General features: G+C 35.8%; 4 protein-coding genes across 5 annotated transcripts; 3 read left to right on the top strand and 1 right to left on the bottom strand.

Annotated features, from left to right (window-relative positions):
* Positions 1-991: 991 nt before the first annotated feature.
* Positions 992-6,120, top strand: LOC116108257 (ribonucleases P/MRP protein subunit POP1). 2 transcript variants are annotated; one of them, XM_031394512.1, is made up of 11 exons: positions 992-1,544; positions 1,761-1,857; positions 2,006-2,113; positions 2,189-2,395; positions 2,671-2,789; positions 2,875-3,044; positions 3,179-3,404; positions 4,164-4,272; positions 4,352-4,941; positions 5,317-5,484; positions 5,594-6,120. In XM_031394512.1, exons 1-11 carry the CDS (start codon positions 1,102-1,104, stop codon positions 5,790-5,792), a joined length of 2,436 nt encoding a protein of 811 aa, XP_031250372.1. In that variant the 5' UTR covers positions 992-1,101; the 3' UTR covers positions 5,793-6,120. The 2 variants fall into 2 exon arrangements, with proteins under 2 accessions (XP_031250372.1, XP_031250373.1); XM_031394513.1 differs by having other exon boundaries at positions 1,408-1,544; positions 1,761-1,861.
* Positions 6,121-8,856: 2,736 nt separating this feature from the next.
* LOC116108275 (peptidyl-prolyl cis-trans isomerase CYP21-4-like) lies at positions 8,857-11,574 on the top strand. Its single transcript, XM_031394530.1, has 8 exons — positions 8,857-8,997; positions 9,272-9,439; positions 9,531-9,573; positions 9,777-9,827; positions 10,226-10,311; positions 10,492-10,629; positions 10,714-10,864; positions 11,107-11,574. The coding sequence occupies exons 2-8, from the start codon at positions 9,288-9,290 to the stop codon at positions 11,191-11,193; spliced, it is 708 nt and encodes a 235-aa protein (XP_031250390.1). The 5' UTR covers positions 8,857-8,997; positions 9,272-9,287; the 3' UTR covers positions 11,194-11,574.
* A 393-nt stretch (positions 11,575-11,967) lies between these two features.
* Positions 11,968-13,904, bottom strand: LOC116108274 (pentatricopeptide repeat-containing protein At1g02370, mitochondrial). Its single transcript, XM_031394529.1, has 2 exons — positions 13,567-13,904; positions 11,968-13,329 (listed from the first exon to the last, which is right to left on the bottom strand). Exons 1-2 carry the CDS (start codon positions 13,846-13,848, stop codon positions 12,100-12,102), a joined length of 1,512 nt encoding a protein of 503 aa, XP_031250389.1. The 5' UTR covers positions 13,849-13,904; the 3' UTR covers positions 11,968-12,099.
* A 141-nt stretch (positions 13,905-14,045) lies between these two features.
* On the top strand, positions 14,046-16,815 carry LOC116108261. The gene is made up of 14 exons (XM_031394517.1): positions 14,046-14,198; positions 14,281-14,373; positions 14,471-14,575; positions 14,660-14,759; positions 14,836-14,927; positions 15,017-15,097; positions 15,179-15,247; positions 15,349-15,603; positions 15,701-15,805; positions 15,890-15,989; positions 16,066-16,157; positions 16,239-16,319; positions 16,401-16,469; positions 16,571-16,815. The coding sequence occupies exons 1-14, from the start codon at positions 14,070-14,072 to the stop codon at positions 16,706-16,708; spliced, it is 1,509 nt and encodes a 502-aa protein (XP_031250377.1). The 5' UTR covers positions 14,046-14,069; the 3' UTR covers positions 16,709-16,815.
* The last annotated feature ends 32 nt before the right edge of the window (positions 16,816-16,847 follow it).

The following is a 16,847-nucleotide window of genomic DNA, read 5'->3' as shown; positions in this document are numbered from 1 at the left end:
CTATTACAAAATTATCCCAATTATATATTAAAAAAAATAACTATATTATGTGGATCTCCAACTATATTAATTATAAAATAATTGTAAGCAATCATAAAAAAAAAATTAATAAAATCTCATTTCTAGATGCTTTCTTGGAGAAGTGAAACAACAATTTTTCAATCATTTCAGATGCTGCAGAGAATAACAATGAAAAATAAGAAAATTTTATCACATTTGAAATTATAAAAGACTAGTAAATAGAAAACAAATAAAGAACCTTTACCTTATAATTGGAAAAACAAAACTCTTAAGTACTAGTTGAAATTGAGATATATATATATATCATTTAAAAAAACGGTCAAAACCACTAAAAAATAAACTTTCAAGCACAATTAAATATTTTAAAAATCGCTACTAAAAACCCTTTAATATCGTTAAGATAATTTACTTTAAAACCGTTATTGTGGTTTATTCCCCTAGTTTCTTCCTTAAAACTCCCAAACGGATCTTAAGATCGCTATAAGAACGATTGTACGTGCGTTAAACCAGCTTAATTTATGTGATCTTTGATATAATTTTGTAAAGCCAAAAAAAAAAAATGTTCCGTTTCCGTTTCAGTTATATTTGCTTTTTCACGTCTACCACCAATAAAATTTAAATTCTTACGAAAAAGGTGCGCTATTTTTTATTTTATTATATAAATAAATATTCCCTTTTTAGGCCAGGGAAGAAGCTTCTCGCATCTGCTAGCTAGTTTTCTCAAAGCGAGGTTATTTTTGTCATGATATCTATATTTAGATAGAAGGTGGGAAAGCTGAGCCATAGTTTTAAAATGGTATATTTTCGAAAAAAATGTCTTCTTTCTAGCTTTTATTCTTTTTGCCGTCAAAAACCCTAGTTGCTTAAACCCTCACAGTTTACTGTACCATACCCGGCAAGCTGTTATTGAGGAGATTTTGTACTTGCCGCTGTATATACTATATAGTAGTATTCTTAAAAAAAATAAAAAAAATTAAATAAATAGATTCAAGCGTCTACTAAGAAGTCTTTACCCTAAAAAATTATTTAAATTGATAGAATAATTTGTTACGATTAGTTAATAATTGTTCAGGTTTTGGAATGACTTCCGATGGAGGCAAGCGGTCTCAAGCGTCGTCAATCCCACCTAGAAAAATCAATTTACAGAAATTCGCGGAGGCTCGAGCTCCTGAGTTGGATAGTCTTCACTCCATTGTGTCCAATAGACTGAATAATAATTTTCGTTCTCGTCGAAACAAGAGAAGAAGAACTACTGCCCATGACAATCAAGTCGCAAAGAAGAGGTCTAGGAAGAGGTGGAAATTAGGAGTAGTGGATAAAAGCAATGGCTCTGATTTAGGAAAAGATCACAAGAAAGTTTCGCGTCGCATTCGTAGGAGAGTAGAGCTTAAAAAGAATCCCGAAAGTGGTTTCTCTACTTCTGGTGACGGGACGAAGAGGCTGAGAACTCATGTATGGCATGCTAAGCGGTTTACCATGAAAAAGTTGTGGGGTTATTACCTTCCCCTAGGTTTGCAGGGCAGGTATAATTTTCCCTAATTGATATATATGTTAATCTTTTTTTGTGGATTTTAACTAAAACATGTCATTGGCAAAAATAAGATTCAACTTGTATGTGAATTTTGAATTAGATGACTCATTTGATGCTGCTGACAGATGTTTTCTGGGACTTGATAAGACATATTATTTTCCATCTTCTATTTATTGAATACTTTGTAATGGGTACTTGTACCGTGCAGAGGAAGGGGTTCTAGGGCTTTGTTGAAGTGGTGCAAAGAAGGAGTTGTTGTACATGATGCAAGCCATTACATCGCTGTACAATTGGAGGGTCCAGAGGCAGGCATTTCCCTTTCTCCGTAACTAGTAAACTTTTGATCATCATGCCCTTTGTGAACTTGGAAAATTATGGCTTCTTTTACTGGTTGGTGAGCTTGACTCCGGAGTCCTATAGATTTTTAGTCTGAGTTGGTTTTTCTGTTTCCAGGATTCATTAATGTCAATACTACAGACGGTACTAGTGCCTTCCTTGTCATCTGAATCCGAAGATATTTCCCATTCTATTTTGTCTGGTGTTATCTATGGAAGCGCTATGGTAGGTCAACCTATTGCACAATGACTAATAACTTTGAATATACCAAGCATCTTATTAAATTATTTCTGTTTCCAGCTACATCATGTTGGAGCACCTTTTTCTCAGTCTATTGCTCCTGTGACCTATATGTGGAAACCTTCTCATGAACGGGATGGAGAAGGTAATGCTAATTGTGATAATGCTGTTGAGTGTTCTTCATGCCTTCGCCAGCTTTGGTTGTGGATACATGCTTCGGCTTTTGTTGAGGGATATGATGCCCTAAAATTAGCTTCTCAGAAGCAGGTAAAGTATACGCCCGTCTCTCATAAGAACATACATATGAAATTTTACTGAAACTTTATTAATTCTACCTTATCTGGCTTGATCTCCCAGCCTCTAATCTGAGGTTACTTGGAGAAGCCTTTGTCAAATAAAATTTTGAGTTTCCACTTGTCATAAATTTTCATTTAGTAGAGAAATTTAGGACATGAAAGTTGCTGTTGTGTGTGTGTGTGTGTGTGTATGTGTGTGTAATCTTGTTGGAATACAATCAAAGCTTATAATGTTTTATCTTTTAGATGAACGAGACTGGTGCGTTGATAAATTGTTTTTCACTTGAGGGTCAACTTGGAAAACTGGAAGTAATTGGATCAAAAACATTTCAACTTCTTCAAAAGACATTGCATCCTGTTTCTGGGTAAGGTACCATTGAGTAGAATTGGATCACGTTGAGCCAAGATAAAATATTAAGAATAACCATATTGTGTCAACTGGTCTTGCAGTATTTCAAAAAAATCTTGGCAATTGAAGAAATGCTCAAGTTCCAAGGCTGATGATGATTCTCAAGATAAAGAGTTTTCTCTAATTGAAAATGACGAACATATTTCTTCTTGTGCAATTTTGTCTCTTATTGTTGACGATCCTCGTCCATTGCCAGATGAAAGTATTTCAGGTATGTTAGTGTCTTTGGTTCTACTGTTATACTCAACAATGTAACAGAAAATGGAGCTAAATAGCATTTTATTTTGCCAGAAATTTCAAATATCAGTGAAGATTTGATCTATGACTCTTGCTTAAAATTTGAAGGGAAAAGCTTTTTCAACTATGAAAGCATTTGGGACGCTACCAGTAGGATGAGTCTCCCTATGGAAGAAAATGTTCTTTGCATGGAAAAACATCACCGGCATATGGCTTTTCTTCACCTTGATGACCCAAAATCAGGGACATGGAAGCCTTCAAACAAGGCACAGTGTTCTAGAACTTGCCCTATTATGCTTCTGAAAAATAAAAACCAAAAAGGCTCACCTATGAGGTAATTGTTTTTCCTGGTTTATTTTTCTGTTTGGCATCCCTTGCTTTGTAACTCATATTGGGAGTATAAAAGAAAGTTTCATTATTTTACTTTATCTGTGCCTTTTATGTTTTCCTTCGGTTATTTATTACTTATTGGCATCCTCTGAGTGCGAGTCTGGCATATGTGTAATTGAATGACAAACCTGTTCTCTTATTTATTTATTTTATTTTTGGACCTTCTGGATCAAGTATGGTTGTATTTGATAATTGTTATAGTCATTTTCAAGTTACTATTAATTCTAATTCATCATTGTCATTTATGAAGATTTTGCTGCATACACTTTCTCTATAAAATGTAACTTGACTGCCTTTTTGCTTGGTTTAAATTAAGAACAAGTGTACAAACTCTCTTACAAAGAGAGTTTGTACAAACTGACATGGCATGTCACATCAACGCCACATGGCATATGGGCCCACCTAACACTGACATAATATTAAATAATATGGGTCCCATGCCATGTGGCACTGACGTGGCATGCCACATAAGTTTGTACAAACTCTCTTTGTAAAAGAGTTTTTACATATAGCTTTTTCCTTAAATTAAAATCATACTCGGCAGCTGAAGTTTGAGCCTAGGCTCTTCATTACTATGGGGCCAACAGTTTTTTGTTTGTGACAAGAATGTGTAGATGATCTCTGATTCTCTAATAATACATGACAATTAATGGTGGGAAAAGTTGAAAGAAAACTTATTTTTTTGTGTTAATTTGCATTGCAGATGGTCTGTTATACTTCCCTTAAGTTGGGTCAGAGTCTTCTGGATTTCTATTGTCTCCAAGGGAGCTCATGCAATAGGTCTAAGGGAGAAACACTGGATTGCCTGCGATGTAAGTATGTGCACCTTGGTGCTGCAGTTTTGAGAAATTGGTTGTCAAACATTGCATGTTAATGTTTCTTCTTTTGCAGACTGGACTTCCATACTTTCCCTTGGATTTTCCTGATTGTAATGCATATGCATCCTTTATGGCAACTGAAGCTGCTGCATCTGACCAAAAAGCAGAATTTCGTCCTGCTACTGTTAGACCTTTTAAAGTTCCCATTCCACCCCCATGGAATATTGTTTGCAATTCTTTTAACAAAGCAGCAATTGGAGAGCAAGATGCTAAATTTTCAAGTGGCAATAACATTGTTGATGACAATTCTTGGCCAGAGACAACATGCTCTAGAATTGATATGACCTCATTTGTCAGTCAAGATAATTCATTTGATAGAATTGTAGCAAGGACATCCAGTGCACTGACTTATTTTATGAATCAAATCCATGGTGATCATTTGCTTCTGTTTCCTCAACTTTCAAATCAGACGACAAGTTTTATGAAGTTAATGAAAAATGAAAGCAAGCTTGGCCAGGACCAAAATGGCATTACTGAAATTAATTACGAACATAAATTATGTTTCCTTAGAGTTCTTCTCCATGCTTACAAGGAGGGTGTTTTCGAAGAGGGAGCAGTTGTATGTGCCCCTTCTTTGACTGATATTTCGTTGTGGACTTCAAGGTACTTATTTTTCACAACTTTCCTTCAGATAAATTGTTCCTACTTGAAAGCCTCTAAACTTGATTCTTTGAAATTTTATTAAATGTTATTTGTGGATTTCATGAATAGGTGCGAAGAGTTATTTTAGGTATTTTTACATCTAGGAAATTCCCATACAAGTTCGCTAGTTTGATGTTTGTAGGCAACTACTTCGGGAAATTTGTTCACTGCAACATGCTTGAAGCATGATTTAACTTCAGACTTGTCATTTGAAATTTTCTTTCTGGAATTTATATCCAAGAATAATATATATTTTCTTTGCATTTATTTAAAGAACTTGTTGCTCTAGTTTTATTCCATCCTTCAGAATTATGCAACTCTTTGCACATTTTGCAGTTTTGGAAGTAATGAAATTGGACTTCAAATGCCTGAGTCTTCGGTGAGATCATATTTCAAAGAACTATCTTCTGGCGAGTGGGAACTCCAAATACGAGAGGACCCTGCTAGTAGAGAATCACATCGGTGGCCAATTGGCTTTGTGACAACTGGATTTGTTCGAGGGAGGTTAGTGTACATCGCTTTACAAGTACTCCAAACTTGTGTTTTTGCTCAATCCTATTCAGTACTTTCTTTGCCCATAACATCATCAAATAAGGATTTAACATACATGCAGCAAGAAGCCAGTGGCAACGGCTTTCTGTGAGGCAGTTTTACTAGCTCGTCTTAGGGAGGAGCAATGGAATGAGATGCCAGTGAAACGGAGGAGGAAAGAGATATATGTACTTGTTAGGAATCTAAGATCTTCAGCGTACCGACTAGCCCTTGCGACCATTGTCCTGGAACAACAGGAAGATGATGTGAATTTCATGTGAAATGCTGCCCACTTGTATATTTGGATAGAATGGAATACAAACAGTGACGAGTTGAGAATTGTTTTCTGATTTATGTCTTCTACTGCTTGAGGAAGTAGTTTTATAGTTCCCATCCACATGCCGCTGTGCAGAGAAATTTTAGATAGTAAGATTATACCTTGATATTTTACGAGGCGGCTTGTAATAGTGGTGCTAGGCCGAGGCATAAATTTATGCATCAGTGTGAAGTTGGACAAGACACGATGTACCAAATTCATTTAATGATAAAAAATTTTGTGGAAGATACGCTTCGGCTGATATCAAACAGTTATCTGTAGTTGGCAACATTTTCCCCGTCATCAAACATTATTAGTTCACATTATTTGGTTCTTCTCCAAATTCTCAACATTCTCATAAGCAAAACAAGAGTATTATAAATTATTTTTGGGGATATTTAGATCATATAATGTTTTATTATAGAGAAATATTATATTAATGAAGGGAAGATATCTATATATTATTGAAAATGTTTAAAAAATGTGTTGGTTAAGAGAATAAATGAATGGGTATATTATGTAGATTATTAATACCCTCATTTTAAATATTAAACCATAGTGTTGGTTTTTTTTTTTTTTTTTTTTAACTTCATATATTTGAAATTTTGCTAAAACACTTTAGCTATATAAAACTTTAATATGTAGCAAAATCATTTCCACCCACCCCAAGCCACTATCGGCTGCCATCGATAGTCAATGGAATGGCGTACAACTAGCTGTATATGGCCAGTCATGCACGGGCAAAGCCAAAAAACAGATAGATCACACCAATCGTGCACCATTACGGCGATGGATGCCGACGGTTGACAATGGTGAGTCAAGATCGGCAGTGGTTTTGGGTAGTTGGGGGTATTTTATTAACTTTTAAACTTTTTTGTGGTTGGGGTGTTTTAGTTAATTTCTCAAATATTGGGGGGTGGGTAATTGTTATTTGATAGACATTTGAGGGCAATTGTGTCCAAAATGATTTTTAATTAAAGGCAAAATGGGAGAAAAATCAGATTACCCCGGTAATATTTTAATAATACCCACTAGCAAAGTAATAAGATTATCCTCCACATTACCAATAGTAAACACTATTTGCAATAAAAGATTACCGTAATATTTTATTATTTGCAAACAAAACGTCAAAATCTTGCAAAATAAATGAAGATTACCTCCATTATCTTATATATCCCCAATCCAAACGCCCCTCAGGGTGTGTTTCGTTCAGGGAATGTTGGATTACTGGAATCTTATATTACTTTGAAGATTACTGGGAATCTTTAAGGCTTCGTTTGATTCAAAATTGGGAATACTACTCTTAGGATTTCTAAAAAAGTTAAACAGTAAAATACACCAAAACTCTCATTTTTGGGAATACTATTTTCAATATTATTTAATTTTTTTTAAACCCTCTAAATTTGTTAATTTAATTAAATACCCCTAAATATTTTTTTAAAAGTTACAAAAACACCCCAAAAATCCACATTTACCAGATTCCGGCCACCACCGCCGGAAAATGGCCGGAATCTGGTAAGATGGCGCACTACCTGCTGAATCTGACCGGTAGTGCGCCGATCTAGCCTTTTCCGGCCAGATCTAAGGCCAAAGATTTGGCCGTTGACGGCCGGATCTTTGGCCGTAACAGTCGGTCACGAAGGCCAACAAACGGTCGTCGTTGACCATCAACGACGACCGTTTGTTGGCCGTCATTGAGAGCAAATACGGCCAAATCTGGCCGTAGATCTAGCCTTTACCGGCCAGATCCACGGTGGATCTGGCCGGAAAAGGCCATAGCGGCGCATGACTGGCAAGATCCAGCTAGTCATGCGCCGATAAGATGACTCCGGCCACCTCCGGTGGTGGTGGCCGGCTGAGGGTATTTGAGGGTGGGTTAGGGGTGTTTTTGTTAACTTTTAATGTTTTATTATAGGGGGTATTTTGTAAAAAAACAAACATAAGGGGTATTTTATTAATTTATAAATCCTACCTCATAATACCCGCCCAATTCAACTTTTTTTTAACTTTTTTCAAAAAACTTTTCCCAAAACCCCCAAATTTTGAACAAAACGAAGCTTAAGAAAATATGTTTGGTTAGTTGGAATAAATTTTTAGGTATGTTATATTAAATATGTTTGGTTAGGAGGAATAAATTGGTGGATATGTTATTTAAATTACTAAATTGCCCTCTTTTTAAATATTAACATAATATTTTTTTTATTATTAATTTTTAAATAGTTTCTTTTAACCCCCAATATTTCAAATTTAGCTAAAACACCCTCGCTTATATAAAACTTTAATTTATAACAAACTCTCCCCCACCACTCTGCCACCACCGCAAACCACTGTCAGAAGTCGTCGTGAGCAGCCCATCGTGACCAAGAGGCTTGGCCATATCGGGAGCAGATCTGGCCGAAAATGGCCACATCGGGGCCTCCCAGTGACGTTGGGCTGCTCACGACAACTCCAAGTGACTTCTCGCGGTGGCCGGGGGTGGTTTGGTTAGCGGTAGGTGGGTGGGGGTGGTAGCTTAGGTAAGCTGAAATTTGGTTTCAAGGGTAATTTTGTCCAAAAAGTTAATTAATTGGGGTGAAATGGTAAAAGCAAAATTCATGTAAATAAATTAAAAAATAAGGGTATTATTATCCTAAAATTTTATTAATAAGGGATAGAATTATAACAAAAAAATATTACTCAAGTAATCTTACAATACCTAAGAAAATGAAGATAATCAAATTATTTCCAATATTACCAAAAGTAGTCACTATTGATATTTGAAGATTACCGGAAGAATATATTACTTGACAAACCAAACATAATAGTTAAATAATATAAGATAAATTAACCGTAATAATCTTACATAACCTTCAACCAAACACCTCCCGATGTTAAAGTTTTGATAATTATTATGATAAGTAATTTTCGAGCAATTACTAAACGATGAATACTATTTCCTTTTTTGTCGATTAAAAAAAAACCTTTGCTAATATATTTAGCATCTTATAGAAAAGCCCATTGGGCTCAGCTTAGCCCCTATTACTAGATGAAAGATTTGTAAAGCGTTGTACTGTACCTTTTTCACTAAACAAAAGAGAAGAGATCGAGTCCAAAGAATCAAGGATCTATAGACTGTAAACTTGAATTTATTGTCTCAAAGATAGCGATTAACCTCGACAAGGAAAGCACGGGTACGTTCGTTACAATATCACATTTTGAAATTCTTTAATTTGACCTCAATTTTCTTTCCTGCAATTTGCTTCTATCCACTTTTAGGGTTCATTATATTTTTATTTAGGTATTCATTACCGTTGACATCTTTTAGTTTGAATACCTGAATTCTAATTCAAAATTTCTTTAGAATCGTTAATTTTTTATTTTGAATTCAGTCCAAAATCCAAATTCCATAACTAATAAAGGTATGATTTGTGGTTGTTGATACTAATAATCATTTTGGCGCTGTAGTTGAAGCTTGCACTTTATGGCTAGGATTAAACCTCAAGCTCTGCTGATACAAAGTAAAAAGAAGAAAGGACCGAATCGAATAAGTGTTACTACTATTGTTGTGTTCAGTTCGATTCTTGTCTTGGCTTTATTCTTCCTGTTTTCAACATACAGACACTGGTCTCAAAGGTTTGTGAATCTCTGTGGTGTTTTTTTTTTTTTTTAAATGAAAATTTAGAGTTTATTATGTAAAATAATGATATTTCTGAACTATATTTAGGCCAACCTTTCATGCAGAAGTTCATAACGAATCAATTGTTGAGGTACACTCTTACGGGGAATTTTGTTTATTTTTTCTGTTTTGACTTTTACTGTTATAATGCAATTTTATATGTATTATCATTATACATATTTTTTTATTGATAAGGCAAGATATGTCTTGTTTATTTCTTTGTGTATGTGTATTACCAAATACCAATCTGTACATATTTTTAATGCCTCCACTTATTCTCCTTTTTGTATGTAGGATGACAATTCTTTTATGGATTTGAAGAAATCCGATCTCCCTGGATATGCGGTATATTTCCCCATAATGCCAACCTGCAGTATCTTAGTTTTACTCTTTTTCTTTGAAAACTACTTCTGGGTGAACACTGATTATGCTTATGGTTATTTTTTAAGAAACAAGACTAAATTGAAATTATTTTCTCATGCTTGCTTGTCTAATGGAATATGAACCATGAGAAACTTTCTTTGTCTTTCCTGTATTTATTATCTATATTTTCCTGCAAGTAAAAATTAGTAGGAAATTTTGTTCTTTGGAATCTACTGTATGTATTACTCTACTGAAAGCTTGGTTTTTTCTAGTCTTGCATTGGTATGCATGTTGCACTGTGCAAATGTTATTTTGCGACTTATGCTTCTCTATTGAGATTTTATATATGACATTGTCTTGCTGTTCATTCTTATAACTAGATAATAAGTACCCCAAAAGGCTCTATAACAGTGGAACTTTTCAAGGATAGCTCACCTGAAGTAGTTGATGAATTTATTGACTTATGGTGAGTACTGAAACATATACTTCAGCCTGTATTTAGATTTCATTTTTAAGGTAAATCTGGTGTGTTTTTAGTTCCGATTTGTAAATAGCTCTTTTGGTTTGATCAATATTATAAAGCTGTGGTCAGGCATAACATCTTCCTTCCAAAGTTATATGTAATAGCAGTATGAACTGATTGCAGTCAGAAGGGGCGTTTTAATGGTATGCTTTTTCGACATATAATAAAGCACTATGTGATTCAAGCGGGGGATGGAGATAAGATGGGTAGTATTGAAGATTGGACAGCAAGAGGAAAACATTACAGTCAGCTTGATACAAGGTTGCAATTTGAATTGGCTTCAAGGTGTATATATTATTAACTTACTATGATCTGTAATTTGTGACTTTTCTCATGTTCAACCAGTTTGAAGCATGACGCATTCATGTTGGGAACTTCTAAGATTAAGCATGACAACCAGGGATTTGAACTTTTCATTACAACCGCACCAATGCCGGATTTGAATGAAAAGCTTATTGTTTTTGGACGGGTCATCAAGGGAGAGGAAGTTGTTCAGGTGAAAAAGAACTTTGGTAGTTTGGTTTATTCATTTTTGTTGATTTTTGTCATTGTTCCATGTACTAGGCTGAGTACGGAATTGTTTTACCTATCTCCCTTGGAATTATGAGTTCATTTCAAGTTTGTATCTCGTAATTCATGATTTTAATACTGTTTTGAATTTATTTTTGTCAGATCATCAATTCAGAAGTTGAACTTATGGTTGATATTGATAATGTTATCTGAAACTGTGTTGACCAGGAAATTGAAGAGGTGGATACAGATGAACACTATCAGCCTAAATCTGGCATAGGGATCAACAGCGTGATTCTTAAACAGAAAGTCTAGAGGCTATCCACACGAATAGAGGCTTTTCTACATTCCTGATTCTTTCATTCCAAATGTCTCTTACTGTAACATCAGCCAAACTTGTTACAGGGACTGCATTTTCTAACTATCTTCTGGGCATCATCATGGAGCTGCAAGTTACTGAGTGGTTCAAACTTATATGAGTTAACCTTATACCACATTGATTATAGTTGTACTTAACGCAATGAAACAGCTTATAAGTTCAACTTTTTTTTTTTTTCTTAAATTAAATTTTTAATCTGCTGTATAGGCTTTGATTATACACTGATTGTATGTTGTATCACTAACTGGATGTAATTTTCATGTGGAGTAATAAGGCTCGAGAAGAAATTTAAAAATTTACAAATATTCCACAGGTAATTAGGTATTTTGTTTGTTTTCTATGTGACCTATGTTTAAGGAGCTAGTCTGTCTCTGAGGTACTGATTTCGACATGGTTGAAGCGATCACATACAAATATCGTGTGTATTGTCAGAAAACAACCACTAGGCCTGCAATCTTCAATTTGAAGTCCGTGTTGACACGTCGTGAAGGTACCAACTCTCTACAATCTTTCTTTTTGGTTTAAGCAATGCGGTGGCCTTTGCACAACGGAAACGGTTCAGCAGGATACGCTTGCCTGATATATTGATTTCCTTTATTGAGGATGAGTCATGAGAGTATCTACGTTAGATTTCCTTTATACACATTGGTAAATTTTTCAGATATGGAATAAATATCACAAGGAAAATGAAAATCTAAAATAGAATCTCTTATTTGCATAGATGAATCTTGATGAAAACATTCAATCCACACACAACTTGGTTCACTGGTCAGCTGCTACTACGATTAATGGAAATTTAAAAATATAAATTACATAACTACAAAATCAGATTAAACATTTGGTCATTGAGGGCAAAGCTTGGCAAGCAAGGTCTCAAGCTCATGGGTTATTTTAATATCATCCTCCAATAACCTCTCTTGCATATTGGACGCCGATTTGCCAGCAGCTATGTAAGTCTTCATCAGCGAGTGGTAAGCACTGGAATCGAGACAATTGTGCTTCTTTAAAACCTTGCAGAACTCCTCTGCTCCTTCAACATCTTTCTCTTCCTCAAAGACTGTCAAAAAAGAACTCACTGTTTCTTCTCTTGGACACCATTCAAATTCCTTAGCTTCAGAAATAGCTGTGTTCATTTCGATCAAAGCCAAGTCCAGCCGACGTGTCCTCAAGTGGTAAATCATGAATGCCTCCCGCGCCTTAAAATAGGGCGGTTTAGCCCTCTTAATAATGTCATCAAAAACTGATACAGCTTCTTCGTACATGTCATGCTTTAAGTAAGCACGTATAGCAACTTGTGGTAACCTTGTATCGTAGCTGGAGCAACTAGACTCCCACTCCTCAAAGCATTGTTTCAACATGTCGATAGCATCTAGTTTAGCAAGAGCATTAAGCATGACAAAATAGCTTGCATTAGTTGAGGGCAAAGCTGACTTCAGGGAGTTCCATATCCGACTGACCTCGCCCAGATTAGAAGTGCCAGCATACAAAGTAATAAGAAAATGGTAAGCTTCACGCTCTCGAGGTTTCATTTCCTCTAGCTTCTTTAGAGCTAACTCCGCTTTCTCAAAAAGTCCAGCTTTGACATAGATTGCTGCTAAGTTACTATATGTTGTCCAACTGCATTTGTCTTCAACCTCGTTTGACATTTCTTGCAAAATTCTCTCTACTCCATCAATATCATTCAAACTTGCGCAGCTCTGCATCCAAATAATATAAGTATACATGCATGGAGATACGTTCCTCTGCTTCATTTGTTCCACTAGAGAAGGCACCTTCTCAGGTTGGCCCAATTTCATATACATGCTCATGAGATTGTTAAAAGGTAAAGAATTGGAGGTGAATTTCAATTCACTCATCTTCTCAAATAGCGCTACGGCTTTTTCAGTCATGAGTTCCTTACAATAACAGTTCAAAAGAGCTCCATAAGTTAATTGGTTTTTTGCATGTGGTGAGAGCCCACTGAAGTATTTCTCAGCTGCAGCAATCCCTTTTGTTTTCGCAATAAGATCTAAAAGAAACGCATAGTCACGGTAGGAGAAGTTCATTTTCCGCTTCTCCATCCACTCCATCACCTAAATTATTGTTGCCAAAATGGAGAATTTAATCAATTTACTACAAAGATAGAATGGTTATTTTCTCAATCCGTCAGCAACTTTAAAATAAATTTACAAGTTAAAACATTATTGTTTATTAGCCACCAAAAATTAAGAAAATACTTTCAAAACTTATTTATACAAACTTTGATTTCAATCAATAGAAGAGAGAGAAATTTTATGTTATGGCATATAGAGGGAAGGTTAGAGTAAGACCTCAAGTGCATGATGGAAGCGACGATATTTGCGAAGCCCCTTGACGCAGCGACCGAGTACATCTTTTCTGACGATATTGCCCTCCATAATGTATTCATTTAACGTCTTTGTGACGCTCGCCCCCGTCGCTCCCAGAGCCGACAGCCTCTTGTATAAAGGAGGACCGCTCTTATTTACGGCGAGGTTTGGCGTCACGATATCCACGCCATCTGCTGTCGCGGTGGAGAGTTTTCTTAGACATGATGCCGACGCCACCAGATGGCTTCGATTGTGCTTCATCATCTTCACTTCCGTTCTCAGAGACAGAATGAAAAGCTTTGGGATTTTTGTTAGGGTATAAAATCAAAAAATCATGCTTAAACCTTTAACTAAAACGCACCGTTTGGCTCTGTCTCATTCAAAACACTGTCGTTTAACTCCTATTTTGTTAGGGTATAAAATCAAAAAATCGTACTTAAGGTTTATTTTTGGTGGCAACAAGATCTTTTTCGCTTGAAATAGAAATGAAACCTCTGGCCCTTCTTCTTCCTCCAACAATCGCGTTATCTCCTTCACACTTGCCCTCCGTACCGAAACCTCAACTCCAAAACCATAAATTTCGCATCTCGTGCTCCTCCATTCCACCAGAAACGGTGCGATTATTTAATAATCAATTGCTTTATTCTGTCATCAAATTTTTACACAAAAAGTTGTAAATTGAATGTAATTTTTCAGATAAAGAAGGAAAGTGAAATTTCAAGAATCGAATACAAATCTGGAGTGTTGGATGACTTTTTGCTCAACTCATTCCGTAACAAATTGGTACAGGTGAGTTTAATGTTAGTGGAGAGAAGGATCAATTGGTTGGCGGTTATTGTTATATTTTGTGACAAGTGTTGCTATATTTTTCAAGGAAATATAACAGGAGGTTGGATGGGATTCAGAGAAGCCTGGATACGATGGATTGATTGAATTAGTTAATGGTCTCATGATCAAAGGCAAAACAAATTCTGATACTAGCGATGCCGCGGTACTCGTATTGGTTTACTCCTTATCTATGGCATTCAATTAAATTACATTATTGACACTGACACTGTTGTATAGCTTATGGCAGGTTCGGATTTTAGCGTCATTGTTTCCTCCGCTTGTGTTAAAGCTGTATAAAATTCTTATATCGCCCATAGCTGGAGGGAAAATAGCTGCCATAATGGTTGGTGAGTTATTTGTTTAACGAAATTATGAATACTTTAAATGTAAATTCGTTTCTCATATTATTGTTTGCTCTTGAAGCAAGGGTAACTGCACTCACTTGTCAATGGCTCATGGGTCCATGCGCGGTGAATTCTGTGGATCTTCCTGATGGAACCACATGCCAAAGTGGGGTAATCATCTGAACCTTGTATATATTTAATATTTTCCCTGGTGAGGAGTCAAATAGTCATCTTCATGTTTGTTCCTGCCTTCCTGGTAGGTTTTTGTTGAAAGATGCAAGTATTTAGAGGAAAGTAAATGTGTAGGTATCTGTATTAATACCTGTAAACTTCCCACACAGGTTAGTGAGCCTCAACTAAATTTATGGGATTTTATATTATCCCTTTCTCTGACATATAATATTAACTTGTGGCTTTTCTAGACCTTTTTTAAGGAATATATGGGAGTTCCTTTATTGATGGAGCCAAACTTCAGTGACTATAGCTGTCAGGTATTTATATAGTAACATTTTTGAGTTTGGTCAATTATTAATGTCAAAGACGAACAGTGGAAATTAACCATCAATTCTACTTTGATTCTATCATATGCCAGTTTAAATTTGGGATTCTTCCACCACTTCCCCAACATGATACTGCCCTCAAGGAGCCTTGCTTGGAGATATGCCCAACTTCAAGCCGACGCAAGGGCTTAACCCAGAACCTGAANTCATCAAATTTTTACACAAAAAGTTGTAAATTGAATGTAATTTTTCAGATAAAGAAGGAAAGTGAAATTTCAAGAATCGAATACAAATCTGGAGTGTTGGATGACTTTTTGCTCAACTCGTTCCGTAACAAATTGGTACAGGTGAGTTTAATGTTAGTGGAGAGAAGGATTAATTGGTTGGCGGTTATTGTTATAGTTTGTGACTAGTGTTGCTATATTTTTCAAGGAAATATAACAGGAGGTTGGATGGGATTCAGAGAAGCCTGGATACGATGGATTGATTGAATTAGTTAATGGTCTCATGATCAAAGGCAAAACAAATTCTGATACTAGCGATGCCGCGGTACTCGTATTGGTTTACTCCTTATCTATGGCATTCAATTAAATTACATTATTGACACTGACACTGTTGTATAGCTTATGGCAGGTTCGGATTTTAGCGTCATTGTTTCCTCCGCTTGTGTTAAAGCTGTATAAAATTCTTATATCGCCCATAGCTGGAGGGAAAATAGCTGCCATAATGGTTGGTGAGTTATTTGTTTAACGAAATTATGAATACTTTAAATGTAAATTCGTTTCTCATATTATTGTTTGTTCTTGAAGCAAGGGTAACTGCACTCACTTGTCAATGGCTCATGGGTCCATGCGCGGTGAATTCTGTGGATCTTCTTGATGGAACCACATGCCAAAGTGGGGTAATCATCTGAACCTTGTATATATTTAATATTTTCCCTGGTGAGGAGTCAAATAGTCATCTTTATGTTTGTTCCTGGTAGGTTTTTGTTGAAAGATGCAAGTATTTAGAGGAAAGTAAATGTGTAGGTGTCTGTATTAATACCTGTAAACTTCCCACACAGGTCAGTGAGCTTCAACTAAATTTATGGGATTTTATATTATCCCTTTCTCTGACATATAATATTAACTTGTGGCTTTTCTAGACCTTTTTTAAGGAATATATGGGAGTTCCTTTATTGATGGAGCCAAACTTCAGTGACTATAGCTGTCAGGTATTTATATAGTAACATTTTTGAGTTTGGTCAATTATTAATGTCAAAGACGAACAGTGGAAATTAACCATCAATTCTACTTTGATTCTATCATATGGCAGTTTAAATTTGGGATTCTTCCACCACTTCCCCAACATGATACTGCCCTCAAGGAGCCTTGCTTGGAGATATGCCCAACTTCAAGCCGACGCAAGGGCTTAACCCAGAACCTTAATATCGAGCAATGTCCAAAGGCGTAACTTCTAGAGTGTTTTTAATCAAATAAAAACAAAGGTGGTTTCTCTGGACATTTGTTACATGAATTCGCTGTCTATACACAAGGAAACTTAAGTTGCGGTTTTTCTCTTTGCTTAATCCAGCAGGGTTGCTAACATCTAG

The sequence above is a fragment of the Pistacia vera genome, unplaced genomic scaffold, assembly GCF_008641045.1.
Source record: "Pistacia vera cultivar Batoury unplaced genomic scaffold, PisVer_v2 Contig560, whole genome shotgun sequence".
Taxonomy (NCBI): domain Eukaryota; kingdom Viridiplantae; phylum Streptophyta; class Magnoliopsida; order Sapindales; family Anacardiaceae; genus Pistacia; species Pistacia vera.
This window is presented reverse-complemented; position numbering and strand designations above follow the sequence as displayed.